The following is a 21,502-nucleotide window of genomic DNA, read 5'->3' on the forward strand; positions in this document are numbered from 1 at the left end:
ATATGAAAAAAATGTTCAGATTCTCTAATAATTAGAGAAATGCAAATCAAAACAGATTTCATCTCACTCCAGTTAGAATGGCAATTGTCAAGAATACAAGCAATAATAAGTGTTGTCAAGGATGTGGAGAAAAAGATACTCTCATACAGTGTTGGTGGCACTTAAAATTGGTGCAACCACTATGGAAAGCAGTATGGAGAATCCTTAGAAAACTTGGAATGAAACCACCATTTGACCCAGCTATTCTACTCCTCAATCTGTACCCAAAGGACTTAAAAATCAGCATACTATAGTGACACAGCCACATCAATGTTCATAGCAGCTCAATTCACAATAACTAAACTTGGAACCAAACTAGATGCCTTTTAACAGAGGAATGGGTAAAGAAACTGTGGTATATATACACAGTGGAATATTACTCTGCATTAAAAGAATAAAATTATGGCATTTGTAGGTAAATGAATGGAGTTGGAGAATTATACTGAGTGAAGGAAGCCAATCCCCAAAAAAACCAAAGGCTGAATGTTCTCTCTGATAATTGGATGGTGATCCATAATAGGATGGGGGGATGGAGGATCTTTGGTCAAAGGGGAAGAATGGAAGGGTAGGGGGATGGAGGCAGGAAAGATGATGAGATGAACATCATTACCCTAGGTACACGTATGACCGCTCATATGGTGCGAATCTATATCATGTATAACCAGAGAAGTGAAAAGTTGTGCTCCATTTGTGTATAAATGAATGAAAATTCACTGTGCTGTCATGTGTACCTAATTAATTTTTTTAAAAAAAACCTGTGAACATGAAAAATTCTTCGAAGAGAGGTGTCAGTTGTAACAGTTTCAGGGGCCTGTGAAAATTCCTCATGTAGTAGAATCCTATACGTGCAATTAATATGAAGAGCATGGTGCAAAGAAATTTGAATAGAAGTCTCCAGAAAATGTAGTACCTGGAGGAAATGTCCCCAAACTTATATTGTGTTCATCAGTAATTCATTCTCTCTCTCTCTCTCTCTCTCTCTCTCTATATATATATATATATATATATATATATATATATATATGTGTGTGTGTGTGTGTGTGTGTGTGTGTGTGTGTATAAAATGTTGTAGATGGACACAATATATTTATTTATTTATGTGGTGCTGAGGATCGAACCTAGGGCCTCACACACGCAAGGCGAGTGCTGTACCACTGAGCCACAACCCCAGCCCAGTAATTTATTCTTAAAGTAGATCTCTGCACTGTGTGTTTCTGATGTGTATTTGTGTGTATGTGTGTGGTGCTGGGGATTGAACCCAGGGCCTTGTGCATGTGAGGCAAGCACTCTACCAACTGAGCTATATCCCTTACCCTCTGATTTGTATTCTTGAAAATAAAGATTGAGATGAAACACTTGTGCAAGTTTTGTTTAGGCTGTGCTATCTGAATTTCCTAGGTAGTATACTCTTAATCAAATCAGGTAGTGAGCCCTCTGACACTTTGAACCATGTTGGATCAAAAGTAAATTGAATTTTATTTCTAATATGCGACTAGTCTTAGACTGTATGTTGTTTTTCAATATTTGTGGCTAATGGGCCACTGAAGAATGAGTTTGTTCATTGTTGCCAACATCCTACTGACCTCACATGATGGGTTATGCATACCCTCTTATTTATATATAATACAGATATGTGTACATGTATACATGTGTGGGTTTCTTTTCAGGGAAAAATGACATTTTTTACGTGGATTTTATATTTTTCACAGTCTGGCATATTTTTCTGTCTTATCGCTTCATCATAATTACACATAATGGTGAGATTGATTTTTACATACTTGTACATGCCTATGATATGGCAGTAGATGTATATTTTCTTCAAACCCCATTTCTTAGCACACTTTTTTAGAGTTTCTTAAAGGTTTCAAGCAAATTACAGATTAACATATTAGCTTTTTCTTTTAAAAATTTTTATTGGAATTATTGAAAATATTGTTCAAGTACATGTTTTTGTAATACAGATCAACTACTGAGAAGAAATTTTTTTTTCCCAGTGGGATACCAATTCTCTCTAATTGGAAAATCAAATTGCTGTGTCAGGCCTACAGACTAGTTCAGGACTCTCAAGGAGACTTTTTTTTCTTTTCTTTTTATTTATTTATTTAGCCATTCTGGGCATTGAACCTAGGGCTTCACACTTTCTAAGTAAGTGCTTTACTACTCAGCTGTATCTCCAGCCCATTTCTTTTCACTTGATAAAGGTCTGATTTGTCTGAGCTAATGTCTAATTTGCTATACTCCCTGCTTTAGTCTCCTAGGAAATGGGGATTTTAGGACTGTGCCACTCAGCCCTGCTTATTAAGAGACATTTTACTAGGACCAGGGAAGAGTTCAAAAACAAAAGAAAACAAAGAATGGCAATAAATTACCTTTTTCTTAAATACATTTATATGCTGCATTATTTTACATTCTATTTACCTGATCTCATTAGACCAAAGGCATCTATTTGCTTAAAGGTGAATTGGAAATATTTTACAGAAATCAGGGTGAGAAGAAATCTATGAATATTAACTTGCAATATATATTTTTTTAAAACTCTATCAGTTATAAGATAGTGTTAAAGTCTATCAAAATAAGACTTTTGAGGGGGGTAATGGGATTGGATCTAGGGGTGCTTAACAACTGAACCACATCCCAGCCCTTTTTATATTTTATTTATTTTCTACACCCCCTGGCTCCCTCAATCATCAGAAAAAGTGGAAAAGGACAACCAACTGATTAAAATCACCTTGGAAAAACTGCCACTCTCCCCCAAATGCTGGTGACAGCTTTGACCTACCGGACTGTGAAGAATCAGAATTGCCCCAAAGCTTCTCTCCAACTGAACTATTATGAAATATTGTGTGGGAGGCCACTTGTGAGCGCAGACCTGGTCACTGACCATGAGACAAGCGGTGGTCAGATGTATAATGGATTTGGAACAGGTGCGGAAGGCCCTTTGGAGTTCAGAAGTGAAGTCCTCCCAGCTCCTGGCTCCAGCCCTGCTGCTCCACGGATTCACCCAGGCGACCTTATTGTTTGCGCTTTTAATTTATTTTTAGTTATTTTTTGACACCGGGTTTTGAACCCAGGCGCGTTTTAACCCTGAGCTACATCCTCAGTCCCTTTTGGTTCTCTTCAGTCAGGGTCTGGCTAAGTTTCGAGGCTGGCCTCAAACTTGTGATCCTCCTGCTTCTGCCTCCTGATTGGCTGGGATTACAGGTGTGTGCCACCACACCTGGCTGACTGCCTTCTGTAAAGACTTGGAAAAGCGACTCCCACACCAACCTGTTACTCCCTAAATGGGAGGACTCCTGCCAGGTCGTAAGCACCCGAGGGTTGTCAGATTCCAGGGCCAGACATGATGGGCCCACTTTCCAAGGATAAAACCTGCCCCTCCTGGGGTTTTACAGCCCAGGACACTTGCCACCAGGAAAAGAGAAAAAGGATGCATGTTCTTGTGAGCTTCTGGGAGATGATGGGTCCTTTTCAGAAGAAGCCGGGTCCCGTTTAAGCTGCTCCCCTATGTACCACTTACCAGGAATCTTGCTCCTTTCTGCTCTAGTGGGACTTGCCCTTTTGGCTGTGGGGATTATTCTGTTCGGTGAGGAACCCACCCCTGGCTGAGGGTTGGCTTTCCCTTGGCCTTTCCAGTCCTCTTACTCCTCCCCTCTGGCTGCCTGCGGGAGCTGCTGTAAAGCAACGCATATGCAAGGAGTAACCACTAGATGGCAGCACACACCCCTAACTGCGCTCCTCTTGTTTCTCCCCCTCTATTCACAGGTGGACTGGAGACAGAGTGAGAGGGGACTGTCTTCCTGCTGGATTTGCCATCATCAGCTCACTCTGGAAGGAGACACCAAGCCAATATTGAGGGTATTTGGGCAAACGAGACTAACGTGATTCTAAATCTACCTTTGATGGCTAAAGCCACCCATCCAAACCCAAGAATTAAAGCTCATCTTCAATTTAGCCTTTGGCTTTGTCGAGATGAACTAATGTAGCTGAGCACAATTTCAGCCACTTCCAGAACCCTAGATGTGAACCTTTGAAATTGGGCTTCATTTGATGGTGATAAATACCTCTGGTACCTTCTTTCCCTACTGTAAAGTTGTAGATTCCTGCTGTCACAATCAGTGTACTTGGTCAAACTGCGTAAACACCCTGTCAGCCGTCATCATGTGATGCAATTGGATTTTCTGAGTGTACCTGTGTTCCACCTGCTTGGCTGTAAAACCACAAGGGAGATTTGCCGCCATTGGGAAAAATGGGTAAACATTAGCCAAAGAGTATTAAAGTCCTCCTTACAATGTTCTTTAAGCAAATGGACTAATCACACCTGACAGGATCCTAAGATAAGATAGATGCTGCTCCTGTACCCAGGCTTGGGTACTTAGTGGGGTTCCATGAATGGACATCCCTATTCTGAGGAACTTCATCCATTATCAGCCCCTACTTGTGAACATTAATTCCCCTAAATATCATAATGAGAGAGAAATATAGACCACACATAAGCAGCCAGGAAAAGTGTCTCAGAGAAAAAGGGAGGAAGAGACCATGCCATCCTAGCCTGGGGGATGTATTATTGCCGCCCTTGACAGCTTCAACTGCAACAGCTCGTCTTGAGTTCCTCCTCCCGCTATGCCTAACGACATAAATCACATAATACCTTCTCTAAGCCACTTCCTCTAGTGCCAGGAAACCCTCACCCCTACCCTTATGCTAGGAAAGGCTTAAAAACTATTGTCTCTGTGTTTGTTGAAAAAGACCAAATAGAGTTGATGAGCCCCCTTTTAAATCCTGTTTTCATGTCATCTAACCAGTCACGTATAGGGACAGATCAAGTTCATAACACCCTAGACAACAGCCACCCATTGGCTTCCCTCCCTCTTTGGGAGCTCTGCCTTTTCTCTTTCTATTACCCAATAAACTTGTTGCTTTGCTCTCGATCCATTGTGTCCACAGATTTCATTCTTAGAATTCATGAGACAACCCAGACCCATGCTCTGTGTTACAATAACCCAAAGTCTTTCTAACTGTCGAACTGCTCAGCTTTTGAATAAACCCACACGCAGCTTGGAATATGTACTTTGCACCTTGCGATAAAGCATTTCCTTTCTTCCTACACACTGGACTGTGTCTAGCCTGGAAAGAGAAGGCACTGAATTCCCCTTGCTGCTTCCTGCAGCCCTTTCCTATAGGTGTCCTGCTGCTGCTGAGCACAACACCAGAGGGCGAGGTGACAGTGAGAAGCTGCAGAGCTCTGGGAAGCAGGAGCCCCCTTTGTAGGTGGACTCGAGGCTGCTTCCTTTCTGAAGTTGAGACTCATGATTCACTGTGGCTGTTTTGGAGACAGTGATTTGGGATGAGTAGCTTCCTGGAGTTAATCTACAACTTGTCCATGTGAAGGAAATGTATGAGGAACAAGATTAGAGAAAAAGATTGAAAGATCTCCTGGAGAGAAGGTCATGAAAGTGAGTCAAGGTGAGAGTGTCTATGGTGAATATTCAGGTTTTGAAGGATGGAGAGTTTGCACACCATGAAGAGGGGGCAGCCCAGCATGGTGACTCCTGGTGTGAACTCCTTAAGCATCCTGTGTCAGCACCCAGGAGTGTCCCTCTCCAAAAACTTGGATTCAGCAAGCTGTCATTCTGGCCCTCAAGCTTGGGTATATGTAAGGATTCTAGCTGTGAAAATGTACAAGGCAGCATTCCTCTGGTAAGCAAACTCCCAGAGGGTAACAGGTGCCCTGTTTTTCTACACTTGGACTATTCTGCAGTTTCTCCCTGGAACTAGTAAATTGACTAATACATACTTAATGTCTAGCTGCTCTGGTAATGTCCTTCATGAGGAGGCTCTATGCTAGAGTCTTAGCTTCAGCCTTGATCTCAGACACTCAGCTTTGGGAATAAAGGAACTCTCTTAGACAACACCAATGTGTCACTGCACCTAAACCTGCCCAAATAACTGTAACTTTATAGACTGAGCAACAGGCTCTAATAATGCCAATGACCTAATGTAACCTATGGATATAAGTAAAGCTGGAAGCTCAGACGAGCAGCCTTTTTACTCTGCCCCTGCACCTTGCTTCTGTCTCTTTTTTTCTTTACAGAAATATTTTTAATCTTCTGAATCTAGGCTTTTTTTATGGCCTCATGTGGAGCAGGCTGGTTTCTGAGTTCAAATGTTTCTTCCTATTCCCTCTTGATTCCTTTGTAGAACATTGCTTCCATATAGCTCCATTGCCCCCTGAATTGAATAATTGTACTTCCCTCTAGGTATGTTTTTATATTTTTAGGTGAAAATGGGTAGATAGACAGCAAAGGCATACGAAAGCCTTGGCTGTGAAGCCAGCTATCTCATCCCAAATGTCTGACCTCTGACAATACGAGGCACTCCCTTCTGTTCCATTATGTCCTGGCAATCTGAGTAGATGACCTTTTCTTTTTTGGTTCCAGAGATTGAACCCTGCGATGCTTAACCACTGAGCCACATCCCCAGCCCTTTCTTTCTGTTTTTATTTTGAGACGGGTTCTTGCTAAGTTGATGAAGGTGGCTTGAACTTGCAATCCTCCTGCTTCAGCTTCCAGAGCTACTGGGATTCAGGCGTGTGCCACCGCTCCTGGTAAGATGTCCTTTTCTGAGGTGGGGTCTTATCTCATGGACATTGCCTCTGGAACTGCCTAAGTACACTTGTTCCCTCAATTACAGGAGCAAAAACAGGAAGAGCCCAATAATACAGTGAGAAGACAACACCAGTTTTGAAAGTCCAGGATTGAATTTTGCTTAAACAATTAAATCCCAATTTTTCAATTCTACAATGAATTTAATTTAATTATAAATAACAATTAATATTGTTTAATACTATTAATATCTTATATGGTTACATTTAAAATGCTCTTTTATAAAGTTATATTACATATCATTTACCATATTCAGGTGTTCCCAGACCTGAGAGGTTGGATCTAAATGTATACATGCAATTTTATCCCTCACGTTAGGTCAGGTCCAGGCCCTGGGAAGTTGCTGGGGCTGGGAAGAGCTGGAAACCATCTCTTGGGTTCCATTCAGCCAGGTAGAGGTTCTATCCTGCTGTCACTCAAGATTCAGGGGCGGGTCCTGGATCACTAGCCAATCAGAGACATGGGGTGGGGCCGCAGGAACTGTCCAATCAGCACCGCAGCTGGAAGAGGGCGGGAACCTTCCACTTTTGTGGAGCTTCTTGTAGGGTTCGCCGTAGAGTGTCCAGCGGGTCTTGTGAAGAGAATTTTAAAGTGGCTCAGCCTCCTCTCTGTGACATCTCGGTTCTATAGGCTGAGGCGACCCCGGGAACCCCAGAAGGCGGGCAATGGTGAGTGTGGAGGGCGCCCTTCCCGCAAGGGGAGCGGGTCGCGGTGAAGGGGACGGATGAGTCGCTGTGGACGGACCCGGGACTCCGGCGGCAGCTGCGGCGACTGCGGTCGGAGTCCGGCCGGGCCCGGGTCCCGCGCGGCGCTTTGCCGGCCGGAGCGGTCTGTGGGCAGCGCGGCCCCCCAGCCCCGCGTCCCCCCCTCTGCGGTGGCGGCGGGAGGGTCGCGGGGAGACTCCCGCCGCGGGTGAGGCGGGGCCTGGGAGGGAGGTGTGCGCGTCCCAGCCCCCCTGCTCCTCGGGGTCCCCCGGTTACTCCGAAGTCTGCAAAACTGGGGAAGCCGGTTCCCAAATCCGCGACTGACCCTCAGCCCGGGGCTTGTGGGGGCAGGAGGCGGACAGATCTGTAGACCCTTCTGCCAGGGCCCCCCGACTGGAAATCAGCGCCGCTGGACATTGATTTAGAAAATGCGGATTGAGGGAGGCGCAGCTGCATTTAGGAGAACCGCAAAGCAGCGAAGCCCAGCTGTGAGGTCTGCAGACCCCTCAGTGGGTGGCAGAAAGGACTTTTCTTTCTAGAGGGGAGCAAGTGGGGTGCCAAGAAGGCGCTAGTGATGGAGGACGGGAGAGGTTGGGCACCCGGGAATCCGTGGGAATTTTCGGGAAGAAGGTTTATTGACTGCGGGGCCCAGAGAGGCCGTTGCCTAAAGCATTCTGTGGGCGGCAGAGTCTGGAGTTCTTGACTTTGTCCCTCTGAGAGGAGGGGTTTGAAGGTTTACAGGACAAGTGCTCTTTTGTTCCATTTTTTGAGACTAGAAGTTTTACAAAATTTTTTTTTAATTTGCAAACCTACAGTTTCCAAAAAGAGGAAACTACCACCACAGTGCTGCTCTATGCCTCTATGCAGAAGTTTTTTTGTTTTTGTTTGTTTTGTGTGGGTTTGTTTGTTTGTTGTTGTTGTTTGTTTTTGCTGACATCCTGTGTGAAAGGCTTTCTGAGAAGAATAGGAATCATATGTTGTATATATGGTGGGGGTTTCTGCTTAATTATGGTAAGGGTTTCCTGGATGGGAGGTCTCTGGCCTGTTTCCCTAGATTAAGGGAGGATGGAGGGTGGCAACCTAATTATACATCTGAGAATGGTTCACCCTTCTGTCAGCCTTCTTTGTTATCTTGTTGTTGTTTGTTTGTCTTGTTTGATACTGGCAACGTCATGAAGCACTGAGCCATATCCCCAGCAACAAACCTTCTTCTTCTTTTTTTTTTGTATTGGGGACGAACCTAGGGGTGCTTCACCACTGAGCTGCATCCCCAGCCCTTTTGTTTTTATTTTGAGACAGGTTCTCACTAAGTTGCTGAGGTTGGCTTTGAACTTGAGATGCTCCTGCCTCAGCCTTTTGAGCCATTACTATATATCTTGCTTTTATTAATTAACTCTGGCCTCGAGCATTTTTTCTTAGTGTCCTTCATTTTTGTGAAACTGTTTATCTCTTTGTCCAACTTCTTGTTCTGTATAAATAGTATTGTTTTAAATTTAAAATTGATTTTTTTATACTTGATATATAGAAAAATAATGGATTTTTGCATATTAAGCTCATGTGTGTGTTGCTACATTCCAGTATTAATTCCCAGAGTTTTTGTTGGTTCTTTGGGATTTTGTAGGTAGGCCATAATGGCATGTATGAAGAGTCGTTTTTTATGATAGGCATTCAGACCATTTTTCTCAGTCTGAATGCCTATCATTATTATTTCTTATGCTTTCTCTGTACCCATTGATTTGATCTTAGGATTTTGTTGTTTAGCCGGTTGAGGTGATCAATTACATGAGTTGACTTTTAAATGTTTGGTCGTTTTTAAATACTTATAGGTTGTGGATCAAATGTAGATGCTTGCCTAGGATATTTGAAGCACTGGGTTTGATTCTCACCACTGCCTTTCAATAAATAAAATAAAGGTCCGTCAACAACTAAATTATTTTTTGGAGGGGGGTTCCGGGGATTGAACACATGCCCTTATGCAAGGCAAGCACTCTACCAGGTGAGCTACAATCCTAGCCCAATAACTAAATATTTTTTAAAAACTACTTATAATTCCTACTTGGTTTTATTGGATCATTCTGTTTATTAAAGGATAGATGTAATTTGCCATTATTTGTTCAATATTTTTTCTTTTTTCTTATTTATTTATTTATTTTTGCAGTGCTGGGGATCAAAGCCAGAGCCTCACACATGCTAAGAAGATGCTATACCACTGAGCTTGAAGATTCTTTCATCTTTATTCTTAGAAGCAGTTTGTCTTCTCTCCCCCTACTCTGTATTGGGATTGAAACTCAGGGCACTCTCACTGAACTATGCTCCTTTTCTTTATTCATTTATTTTTGTTGTTTCTTATAATGTCTGTCTCATTTTGTTTCTTGGCACTGTGGACCTCATACATTATGAAGTAGTACTTTTGCATCTCTTACCTGGAAGACATTGTAATGATTGGTGTTCTTAAATGTTAGAATAAGCCCAAAAGACAAGGTGGACCTGATTCTCCCTGTTTTTGAGTTGCTATTGTTTCAATTTGTGTAATGCATAGAGCCTTATTTACATTGTTTATCTTTTCTCATGTGAGTTTTTCTGGATTGTTTCTTTCCAGAAATTGTTTGACTTCTTCCAAGTTATTTTTCTATGCTTTATTTAAAATTATCTTGCTCTTGTTCTGCCAGTTATCCAATGTAGTACACCAGACTGTTTAGTTGAGGTCTTTTTTATTTTCTAATATAAGCATTGTTGCAAATTTCTCCCTATGCACTGCTTTTTCTGTGTCTCACAAGAGACATGTTTGTTCATTTTCACATATTTTGAAATACTTAAATTCCTTTGATGTGTGTACTATTCAGCTATGTATTGTGTGATTTTTGGACATTTTCTAGCTATTTTATGCTATTGTTGGCTGGTTTCTTGTATGGTCTGAAAGTGAGCAACTGATTTCTTGCTGAGACCCATGCAGCATCAACAAAGGATCTCAAGTTGGCAATGGGAGATGGAGAAAAACACAGAGACAAAGAGAACAGAGACATTTTTAAGCACAGCTGGGGCCAGGTTGGACACTGCCCTCTGATAGTGGAACAGTGATCCAGAAGTAGCTTGGCAAGTTGATTATGTAGGGTTTTCTAATCAGGAAGTTTAGCTATCAGGGCACTGTAAATTGTTCAAGGCTTATGAGTTATTAAGAGGCTTCTTTGTGCACTATAAAGTTATAAGCTAGAAACTCTTTGCAGCTATCCTGCTGTGCCCAGAAAACGCACTGTACTGGAACATTTGATAACTGTTAGCATCAGAGCCAAGTTTCAAGGCTGTTCACATCCATGCGTTTTGGCAAGGAATGTTTCCCAGGCTTGGCTTTTGCCAACCACACAGGATAAGAAATGACCGGGGCTTGGCCATTCTCCACAATTTGTGTTCCTTTGGTTTGTTAAGGTATGTCTTGTAACATGGTCCATGTTGGTAAAGATTCTGTATTGTGGTGGAGCAAAATGGGAACTTTGGCAGTTTAGGAGCTGACAGGCTGTGGTTTTGCCTGTGGACACACAGAAACTGTCTTACTGACATTTAAACCTAGAGGCTTGAGGTGGCTAACAGGTACCTGTAAATCATAACTGCAGTAACTGAAGCAGTAAACCAAGCAACAGGGACAGAACAATCCTATTTTAGGTTTAATGCAGTAAAAGTCCCTAAGCAGTAAGAGCTGAGAGTCCCTGGGATATTGACAAGCTTGCATCCATATAAAAAATGTAGAATGCACCTTCCAGTAGGATTGCACCAAATCCCTTGCCTTAATGTGCCCCAAATGTACTTATGTAAAAAGCAAAAGCCCTGCTGTGCTCAGGGTTCAGACTTTGGGAATTATCCCTCTGGGCTGTGGCAACAGGAACAATGTATTGCTTCCAGATCTCAGTGTCCTGAACCTCATTTCCCGCTATAGTGTGATCTTGACAAGAATTTGTACTGAGGCTTGGGATGTGGCGTGGTGGTAGACACACATAGCTAGTATTTGCAAAGCCTTGGATTCAATCTCCAACACTACAAAAGGAACAGGCAGAAGAACGTGCACTCCATAGTGGTTCTACCTGAGCAGATGTCTCTAGTTGATGCCTGATGCTGTTGATTTCAACTATTCCAGTACTGATTTTCTGACTTCTTGATCTGTCCCTTGCTGATAGAGATGAGTTGAAATCTGAAGGTATAATTGTGATCTGTGATTTTCCCTTCAGTTCCATGTTTTGCCTCATGTGATTTGATGCTCTGTTTAGGAGTGTATATATTAAGGATTGTTACGTTTTCTTAGAGAATCAACTGTTCTATCATTATTTAATCCCTTTATTCCTTATTTTGTTTGAGATACAGCTTGATTAGTACAGCATTAAGAGAACTTTTAAAGTTATTTTTGGATCAATACAAGAATGGGCATAACTTTATAATTAATTCATCTATGTTTTCATATTGATCTATTTTGAAAATATCTATATATTGTTAATAGATAAAAATGGAATTTATTTGTAATTTCGAACATGGTGCTTTCAATCAGACGTCATGGGGCATACCTGTAATCCATCCACTTGAATGGCTTAGGAGGAAGATAGCAAATCCAAGACCAACCTATACACCTTAGACCCTGTCTCAGAATAAAAATTTAAAAATGGCTTGGGGATGTAACTTACAACTGAATGTTCCTGGTTTCAACCCATGTAAACACCTCTCCCCCAGCCTCTCTTTCTCTCTCCCTCCCCACCTTCCTCCATCTCTCTCTCTAACACACACACACACAAACACACACACACACACACAATGTAGCCTTTTTTGTGCATGTGTGAGATGGTAGGCATTGAACCTGGGGCCTTGTGCATGTGAAGCAAGCACTCCAGCAACTGACCTATATCCCCAGCCTTTAACCATTGTTCAATGGCTAAATTGAGCTAATTACCAAATACATTGCTTCACATACATTTTTTTTTTGTGGGGTGGGGATGAGGGAACTGTAAACATACTTCTCTAATGATTTCTCACAGTACTAGATTTCTTGAATTTATTTCTCATATATAAGAAAAGTTTTGACTCTTGACCTGATGTCTTGATAGTTAAAACTTTTTTTTTCATAAAGTGCACAAGGGTGGATCTTGTTTTCTACCATTCTGTCTGTAGAGCATTCACATTTAAAGTGATTATTGATATGGTTGGATTAATATATACCATATTTGTAAACTACTTTCTGTTCGTTTTACATCTCTGTTCCTACATCTTTTTGCTTCTCCCTAAAGAACTTCTTTCCAAAAGGTAGACAAGGAGATAAACTGGTGAAACAGTCTCTAAATTTTTTTCTTGTTCTTTTCCTTCTTCAGACTGCATAATTTCAATCATTTAACTTCATCTTAACTGATTCTTTGTTCTCTTTGCTCCAGTATGCCATGGAACACCTATAATGATGGTTTCATATAATTGTTTTAATTGGAACCTGCAATTTACTCTATGGTCTTTTTTGTTTGGTTGGTTGCTTTTTTGTTTGGTGGGACTGAGGATTGAAGCTTCATCATAGAGCTATACCCCCAGCCCTTCTTCATGTTTTGTTTAGAGTTTCAGTGTTGCTGAGTTGCCAAGGCTGGCCTTGAATTTATGTTCCTTTTGCCTTAGTCTGCTGACTCAGTGGGATTACAGGAGTGCACCACTTGCCCAGTGAATGTCTTTGTCTTCCAAATTGTATGGCTTTGAAACTTGAAATTACAGTGTCAGTGATATGCATCAATTTATCCTCCATTTATGTATAAACCTCGGTTGTTTTGCTATGATCTTCAATATTTATATGTATTTGGCTTTTTCCTCAAACAAGGACACAGCTCTCTTTTTGGTGTTTTATATTGAGTTAAAATGTTTACTGTATGTAAACAAAATAAATGTATTCATTTATTTTTGTTCTGCATATCAATCTTATGTCTATGTTCATGGTGTTAGTGGGGACTGAACCCAAGGCTTTTCACATGCTAGGCAACTGCTCTCACACTGGCCTAACATAACGTCTCCAGCCCTTTTTCTTTTGGGGTGGGGATATCAGGGATTGAACTCAGGGGCAGTCAACTACTGAGCCACATCCCCAGCCCTATTTTATATTTTATTTAGAGACAGGGTCTCACTGAGTTACTTAGGGCCTCGCTGAGTTGCTGAGGCTGGCTTTGAACTAGCGATCCTCCTGCCTCAGCCTCCCAAGCCGCTGGGATTACAGATTTGTGTGACTGTTCTTGCCCGCTTTCATATTAATTTTGAAACAGGGTCTCCCTATGTGCCCAGGCTTCTCTGGAATTTGGGCTCCTCTTGCCTCAGCCTCCCAAGTAGCTGTGATTACAGGTGTGTGCCACAAAGCCTTGGAGCACGCTGTCCTTTTTCATGCCATGTATTGCAAAAATTTTTGTACGTTGTTGTCTTTTACCTTCCTCTATTTTCGTAGATGTAAATTGTTCCACTTATTTTTTAGGAAATATTACTTTTTAAATTTGGAAACACTATTTTCTATGTTTAAAAGATACTTGTGGCTTCTCAAACTATTCCAGTATTGTTTTTCTGGTTTTACTGTGTAATCTGTGTTTCATCCTTGGAGTAGAGGGGAACACATGCCTGTCCAGATAACTTTTTATCCCTCTCTCAACTATAGAGAGAATGGGGTGTCTGCCACTGTTGTGCAACGCCTGCTGTGTCATGAATCAGTTCTCTGTCCACATGTGGGATGACTGACTGTTCTTTTCTTTTTCAAGATCTGTTAGGTAATCTTTCTGTTAATAGTGTAGTCTTCCAAATTGTGTGGCTTCAAAATGTTTTATGTATATTAGCCAAATGATCAATTTCTTATTCTAATGAGTTTAAATGTTGTTAGACATTAAGTACACCTAGAGGATTTGATAAGCTGGTTTTTTTCCTGTTTTCTTTCCACTTTTTTTTTTCCTTTGGTTTGGGTAATGATTGCTACAGGCCCTAAAGCACTGAGCAATATCCTTACCCTTTGAAAAAAAATCTATTCATTTCATTTATTTTTAATTATTTAAGACAGGGTCTTGGTAAGTCCAAGTTGCTGGGATTATACATGTATGCCACTGCAGCAGGCATGAACTGTTTTTGGTTGTCCTAGTAAAAGTCTTGTTATTGACATTTTGCAATTTTATACATTCATTTACCAGTTACATCTTGGTGACAGTGAAATCTTTCTAAGAACATGTACACTTTTCCCCTTATTTTATTCTGCTCTGACATTCTCCAACCAAACCTTTAATGATTACCTATTAGTCTACTGAATTATAATTCATGAGTCTTATTTACTATTTAATTCTGATTGACATACAGAACCTAAGGTACAGGCTTCCAGTTGTGGTCCCTTTGTACAATCCCAAGGATGTACTGGATTCCCTAAATAATGAGTTGTAAAAAGAGGTTTCAAATTCGATCTGACATACCAGTCCACTAGAGATTCATCATCCAGATTGTGTTTTGAGGACTGATGAGATGGACAACCTCTGTCAAGCATACAGAATATTGAAAACATGTAGAGGACCAACAGGACTTACAGGCTGCATTTTGTTGGGACAACCTGCTTGGGAACCCCAAACCCCTCTTGCAGTTAAGCTGGTGAAGTCCATCCCAACAGTAGTTCCCAGAGAGCAACATAGATCAAAGTTTGTTCCCAAGTATTTCTAAGAATATGCTGTCTCAGGACAGCTACTGTTATTATGTGCAGTACATGTTGGACTTTGATGTGAGAGGTACTGGAGACCATGGTACAAAGAGAATTGGAGAGACCCAGCAGCACAGCCAGTGTTCCTGTTCTCCCTGTTTCTCTACCGGTAGGTGCAATTCAGCACCAGAATTGCTATGTGAGCCTGGCTGGAGAGTAAGAGTGACACCAGGTGATGGAGTATTGGGAGGATATAATATCATGTGAAATTCTCACACAGTGAGTGCAGGTCTCCAGTGCTGTGTGTCTCACCTTCCTCCTGGGAATATCTGGGATGTTTTAGGAGTCAGTGACCTTTGAGGATGTGGCTGTGAACTTCACCCTGGAGGAGTGGGCTCTGCTGGATCCTTCCCAGAAGATGCTCTTCAGAGATGTGATGCAGGAAACCTTCTGGAACCTGACCACTATAGGTAAGGGTGACATTTTTCCCCTCACTTTGTCAATCAGAGAACTGTTATTACTTGCTTATGAGTTCCGTTCCATGATCTGGAATATGGAAAACCCACATGCTATACTGGCATGGTGACATTACATAACAGATCTGCAAGACTCCGATAGTTTTTTCTGTAATGTTGAAATAAGTCATAATGTTTCTGGGTCTGCATTTTAGGAAAACAATGGAAAAATCAGGCCAACGATGATCACTACAGTTCCAAGGGAAATCTAAGGTAATTGAACTCACAAGTGAAGGCAATGTTCCTCACAAATCTGGGAGTAACTTATAAAAAATCATAAAAAGAAGGAAATGATACATGCCAAGGTTCAAATTAATTTAATCTCCATTTTCTTACAACAGTCCATATAGGTTGAGCATGCATAATTGGAATGTTAAAAATCCAAAATGTTCCAGTGCAGGCAGCATCTGGAACAGACTTGATGTCATAAGTGACACTTTCTGGTAGTTTATCGTACACAGACTGTTTTCCATACACAATTTATTAGAAATGTATGAAATTACCTTCAGGTAGGACCCATTTTGAAAATATTTTACTGTGTATATGCAAATATCACAAATCCAATCTGAGTTTTGTCCCATGCTTTTCACATAAGTAGTGATCAGTTATATTCACAAGTGATAAACATCTTCAGGGTTAATAAAATCTTAACTTGACAGGATTATTTAGAAACCTGAACTTGGTGGTGGTGCATACCTCTAATCCCAACAACTTGGAAGGCTGAGGGAGAAGGATCACAAGTGGAAGGCTACCCTCAGCACTTTAGTGAGGCTCTGAGCAACTTACTAAGAGGCTGTCTCAAAAAAAAATTTTTTTCAGGGCTGGGGATGTGGCTCAAGCGGTAGCGCGCTCGCCTCGCATGCGTGCGGCCAGGGTTCGATCCTCAGCACCACATACCAACAAAGATGTTGTGTCCGCCGAGAACTAAAAAATAAATATTAAAAATTCTTTCTCTCTCACTCTCTCTCCTCTCTCTCTCTCTCTCTCTCTCAAAAAAAATATTTTAAAAAAAAATTTTTTTCAAAGGACTGAGATGTAGCTCAGTAGTAAAGCTTACACAGCACAAAGCCAATTCTTCTGCTAAATTATTAATAAATAAATCCTTAGTAATGTCATTTTCATTCTTTGCAGAATTCAAGTTTTAGAGAGATTCTATGAACAGAAAAAAGATGGTCAATGTGGAGAGGTCCTCAGCCACATCATAGAGCCTCTTGAAAACAAGATACGTTCTTCTGGAGTAAAACCAAGTGAACATCGTGTGTGTGGAGAAGTCACCATTGCTGATCCATCCCTAGTTGTGCCCCTGACAGCTCACACTGGACACAGAGAACATGAGTATCAGGAACATGGAGAGAAGCCATATGAATATAAGGAAGATGGGAAAGCCTTGCATGATCCCCAGCATTTTCAGAAGCATGAAAGAACTCACACAGGAGAGAATCCCAATGTGTGTAAGCACTGTGGAAAAGCCTTGCGTTGTCTCAAATCTCTTAAAAGACATGAAAGAAATCACATAAGTGAGAAACCCCATGTGTGTAAGCACTGTGGAAAAGCCTTTCGTTCTTCCAGCTACATTAAAATTCATGAACGAATTCACAGTGGAGAGAAACCATACAATTGCAAACAGTGTGGAAAAGCCTATCGTTTTTACTATGACCTTCAAATTCATGAACGAAATCACAGTGGAAAGAAACCCTATGTGTGTAAGCAATGCGGAAAAGGCTTTAGTTCTTCTAGCCGCATGAAAGTACATGAACAAATTCACAACAGAGAAAAATCCTATGTGTGTAAGCAATGTGGGAAAGGCTTTAGTACTTCTAGATACATGAAAAGACATGAACTAATTCACAGTGGAGAGAAACCCTATACATGTAAACAATGTGGGAAAGCTTTTCATTTACATAGATCCCTTCAAATACATGAGATAACACACAATGGACAGAAACCCTATGTATGTAAGCAATGTGGAAAAGGCTTTCTTTCTTCCAGCTCCGTTATCAAACATGAACGAAATCACAGTGAAGAGAAACCCTATACGTGTAATCAGTGTGGGAAAGGTTTTCCATTTCTCAGTTCCCTTCACATGCATGAACTAATTCACAGTGGAGAGAAGCCCTATACCTGTGAACAATGTGGGAAAGCTTTCACTCATTCCTATGCCATCAGAAGACATGAAAAAACTCACACTGGAGAAAAACCCTTTGTATGTAAGCACTGTGGAAAAGGCTTTAGTTCTTCCAGCTCCGTTAGAATACATGAACGAATTCACAGTGGAGAGAAGCCCTATGCTTGTGAACAATGTGGAAAAGCCTTTAGTTCTTCCAGCTCTGTTAGAATACATGAGCGAATTCACAGTGGAGAGAAACCTTATACATGTGAACAATGTGGGAAAGCTTTCAGTCATTCCAACGCAATGAGAAAACATGAAAAAATTCACACTAGAGACAAACCTTACATATGTAAGCAATGTGGAAAAGGCTTTAGTTCTTCCAGCTCCGTTAGAATACATGAGCGAATTCATACTGGAGAGAAAATCTATGCCTGCAAACATTGTGGGAAAGCTTTCATTCACTCCTATTTAGTCAGAAGACATGAAGTAATTCACACTGCAGAAAGACCCTACGTGTGCAAGCAATGTGGCAAATCCTACAGTGATCCCCATACCCTTAGACAACATCGAAGAATTCACAGTGACATGAAAACATGCATGTGAGCAGTTCGGGAAAGCCTCCAGTTATTCCTCCACCCTTAAAATACATGACAGAATGCACACTGGAGAGAAACCCTGTGTGTGTGTGTGTGTGTGTGTGTGTGTGTATTCATTTTTAAAGTAGATCTCTGCATTGTGTGTTTCTGATTTGTATTCTTCAAAATAAAGATTGAGGTGAAACACTTGTGCAAGTTTTGTTTAGGCTGTACTATCTGAATTTCCTAGGTAGTGTATTAATCAAATCAGGTAGTGAGCCCTCTAACACTTTGAACCATGTTGAATCAAAAGCAAATTGAGTTTTATTTCCAATATGCAATTAGTCTTAGTTTGTATGTTGTTTTTCAATATTTGTGGCTAACAGGCCACTGAAGAATGAGTCTTTGTTCATTGTTGCCAACATCCTACTGACCTCACATGATGGGTTATGCGTACCCCTTTATTTATATCTATACATACACATACGTGTACATGTATACATGTGTATGTTTCTTTTCAGGGAAAAAATGACATTTTTACATGGATTTTATATTTTTCACAGTGTGATGGCATATTTTTCCATCTTATTGCTGCATCATAATTACACATAATGGTGAAATTCATTTTTACATATTTGTACATGCCCATGATATGGCAGTAGATGTATATTTTCAAATCAGATTTCTGTGCATACATTTTTAGTGTTTGTTAAATGTTTCAAACAAATTATAGATTAACACATTAGCTTTTTCTTTTAAAAATTTTTATTGGAAACACTGAAAATATTGTGATGAGTACATGTTTTTGTAATACAGATTAGCAACTGAGAAGAATGAAATTCTTTTTCAGTGGGATAGCGATTCTCTGTAATTGGAAATTCACGCTAGACTTCCCTATCAAATTAATTACAGTTATCATCTCTACAACATTTTTTAAAAATATTTATTTTTTAGGTGTAGATAGACACAACACAATGCCTTTATTGTTATGTGGTGCTGAGGATCGAACCCAGGTCCCGCCCGTGCTAGGCGAATGCTCTACCGCTGAGCCACAATCCCAGCCCACATTTCTTTTTTTTATATTTATTTTTTAATTTTAGACATATCTCTATTTCATTTATTTGTTTTTATGTGGTACTGAGTATGGAACCCAGGGCCTCGAATGTGCTAAGCGAGCACTCTGCTGCTGAGCCACGACCCCAGCCCTCTACAACATTTCTTACAGCTAAATCCAAGAAAATCAAATTGCTGTGTCAGGCCTGCAGACTAGTTCAGGACTCAAAAAGAGACCTTTTCCTTTCTTTTACAGTTCTGGGCATTGAACCCGGAGCCTCACACTTTCTAGGTAAGTGCTCTACTGTTGTGCTGTATCCCCAGCTCCATTTATTTTATTTTGATAAAGAGTCTAAGTTGGTTTAAGTACAAGGACAGTGAAATATGAGGAACTATAGCACATGAATACATAAAGAGCCGAATTTCCAGATTTCCCTTTCTCCATGCTTAGTACATCCTGTGCCTTTGTTTCCTCTGCAAGAATGCTGTTCTAACACTGCTTGGGGTGGTTGTGGTGGTACACACCTGTAATCCCAGCAACTCAGGATGCTGAGGCAGTAGGATCCCAAGTTCAGGGTCAGTCTCAGCAACTTATAAGGCCCTAAGTAACTTAGTGAGATTCTGTCTAAAAAGAATCTCAATGGTAAAGTGTCTCTGGGTTCTAAAAAGAAGAAGAAAAAAGAAAACCTGCCTGGGAATCTCTTTGTCCTTCAAAATCGTCTAGGGAAAATGCCACTTCTTCTGTGATCCTTGTCAGTTTCACGATCTTGTGCTTTATATTCTTTTTCTTTATCTCCAAAAAAAAAAAGTTTATAAGCATGATTAAATGCCGCAGTCTGGCTGGGCACAAAATCACGAGCCACTCACAGCCTTGTAGATTCAAACAGCAATTCTTTATTCTCTCACCGGCACTCTTTACGCACGTTCTGGGAAAATCCACACCCTCCACCGGGCTCTGCATACCAAAAACCCTCTGAATACCACGAGAACTCAACTGGAACTCAAGGAGCGGGCGCTGGGTAGGCTGACAAGGAAATTGCCATGAGTCATTCCTACTTGGCTATGGCTCTCAGCAATTAAAAACATTTTCTTGAATAACAGTTTCTAAACATGAAAGAATATCAGTGGCTATACCTTACAAGTAATATTTGGAATTCAATGGACAACTTTATTACCAGTCTTCATTTTATTAAAAACAATCCATTTATTGGCTCCATGAAGTCATGACTATTGCTTTGTCTGGGAGTGAGTCCCAACTGCAATTAAGTATAAAAGATATCTTCCATCATAACTGGAGTGTGACCTGCATTGGAGAACAGCTCTAACTGAGTAAAGAGTTGATAAAAATCCAGAGTTGGGTTTTTGTTGTTTAAAAACATCCGTTTTACACACTACAAAGAAATAATTAGTATTTTGTCTTTTTAAATTCCTACATACTGTTTAGAATGGCTTTCCCCACAGGTCCTCCCATCACATAACTGTGAACCCTCTTCTGAAGGATAGATCCTGGGGCAGATTCTGCAGACTCTGGCCTCCACCAGTCTGTACTGGTTTGAGAACTAAGTAGTCATCCAGAACATAGTAGTTGTTATACATGTCACCTTTGCACAGGTATGGCAGTCTGGTGAAAGCTTTGATAACAAAACCAGCTTTTCTGAACACCTCAGGCAGGCTATTCACTTGTTCTTTCCAATTCTGTCCCTTGATTTCCAAAATTTTTGATGGTTTCTCCCACTTGCCACCATTTTCCACATAGGGATGAAAAGGAAGGACAAGGGCAAGAATGACTCTGCCTCTAGTTGGCTCCAAGACACTTCTGATACCTTCTAACAAAGTCAGGGGCTGATCACAGCAGTCCAGCAATTCCAGCAGCTGGTGACATCATACTGAAACCCCCTGTTCATTGATTGATTGATTCATTGATTCCAAGCACTCTGTATTTCTTCTCCTGAAGTTGCCATATCATAGTTCCAGGGAGTTCAGTGGCATAGATTTCTTCAAAATGAGGGCTCATGATTTCTGTGACTTCTCCATCTCCAGCACCTAAATCAAGAAGTCTGTGGGTTTTCCAGTCTGGATTAATTTTAAGCAGTCTCTGAAACTGATCTGGTGAGAATACAAACATTGATCCTCTTCCTAGCAACACACTGATAGATGTTCCAGACATCAACAGGCTCAAAACAGATGACA

At 40.9% G+C, this 21,502-nt stretch overlaps 1 protein-coding gene and 1 pseudogene across 2 annotated transcripts in view; one reads left to right on the forward strand and one right to left on the reverse strand.

Moving 5' to 3' along the window:
* LOC308643303 (uncharacterized protein) overlaps window positions 1-18,380 on the forward strand; it is a gene marked incomplete at its 5' end in the record, with an annotated part of 34,228 nt that extends 15,848 nt beyond the window's left edge. Inside the window, one exon of the mRNA XM_081283204.1 lies at window positions 16,706-18,380. Within this exon, the coding sequence (XP_081139330.1) occupies window positions 16,706-18,287 (1,582 nt within the window). The 3' untranslated portion in view covers window positions 18,288-18,380. The remainder of the gene's footprint in view (window positions 1-16,705) is intronic.
* Window positions 18,381-20,782: 2,402 nt separating this feature from the next.
* Window positions 20,783-21,502, reverse strand: LOC308643304 (protein-L-histidine N-pros-methyltransferase-like; annotated as a pseudogene). Its single transcript has one exon. The product of its transcript is annotated as a protein-L-histidine N-pros-methyltransferase-like (transcript).

The sequence above is a fragment of the Spermophilus citellus genome (assembly GCF_964194105.1).
Source record: "Spermophilus citellus genome assembly, chromosome: 3".
Lineage (NCBI taxonomy): Eukaryota > Metazoa > Chordata > Mammalia > Rodentia > Sciuridae > Spermophilus > Spermophilus citellus.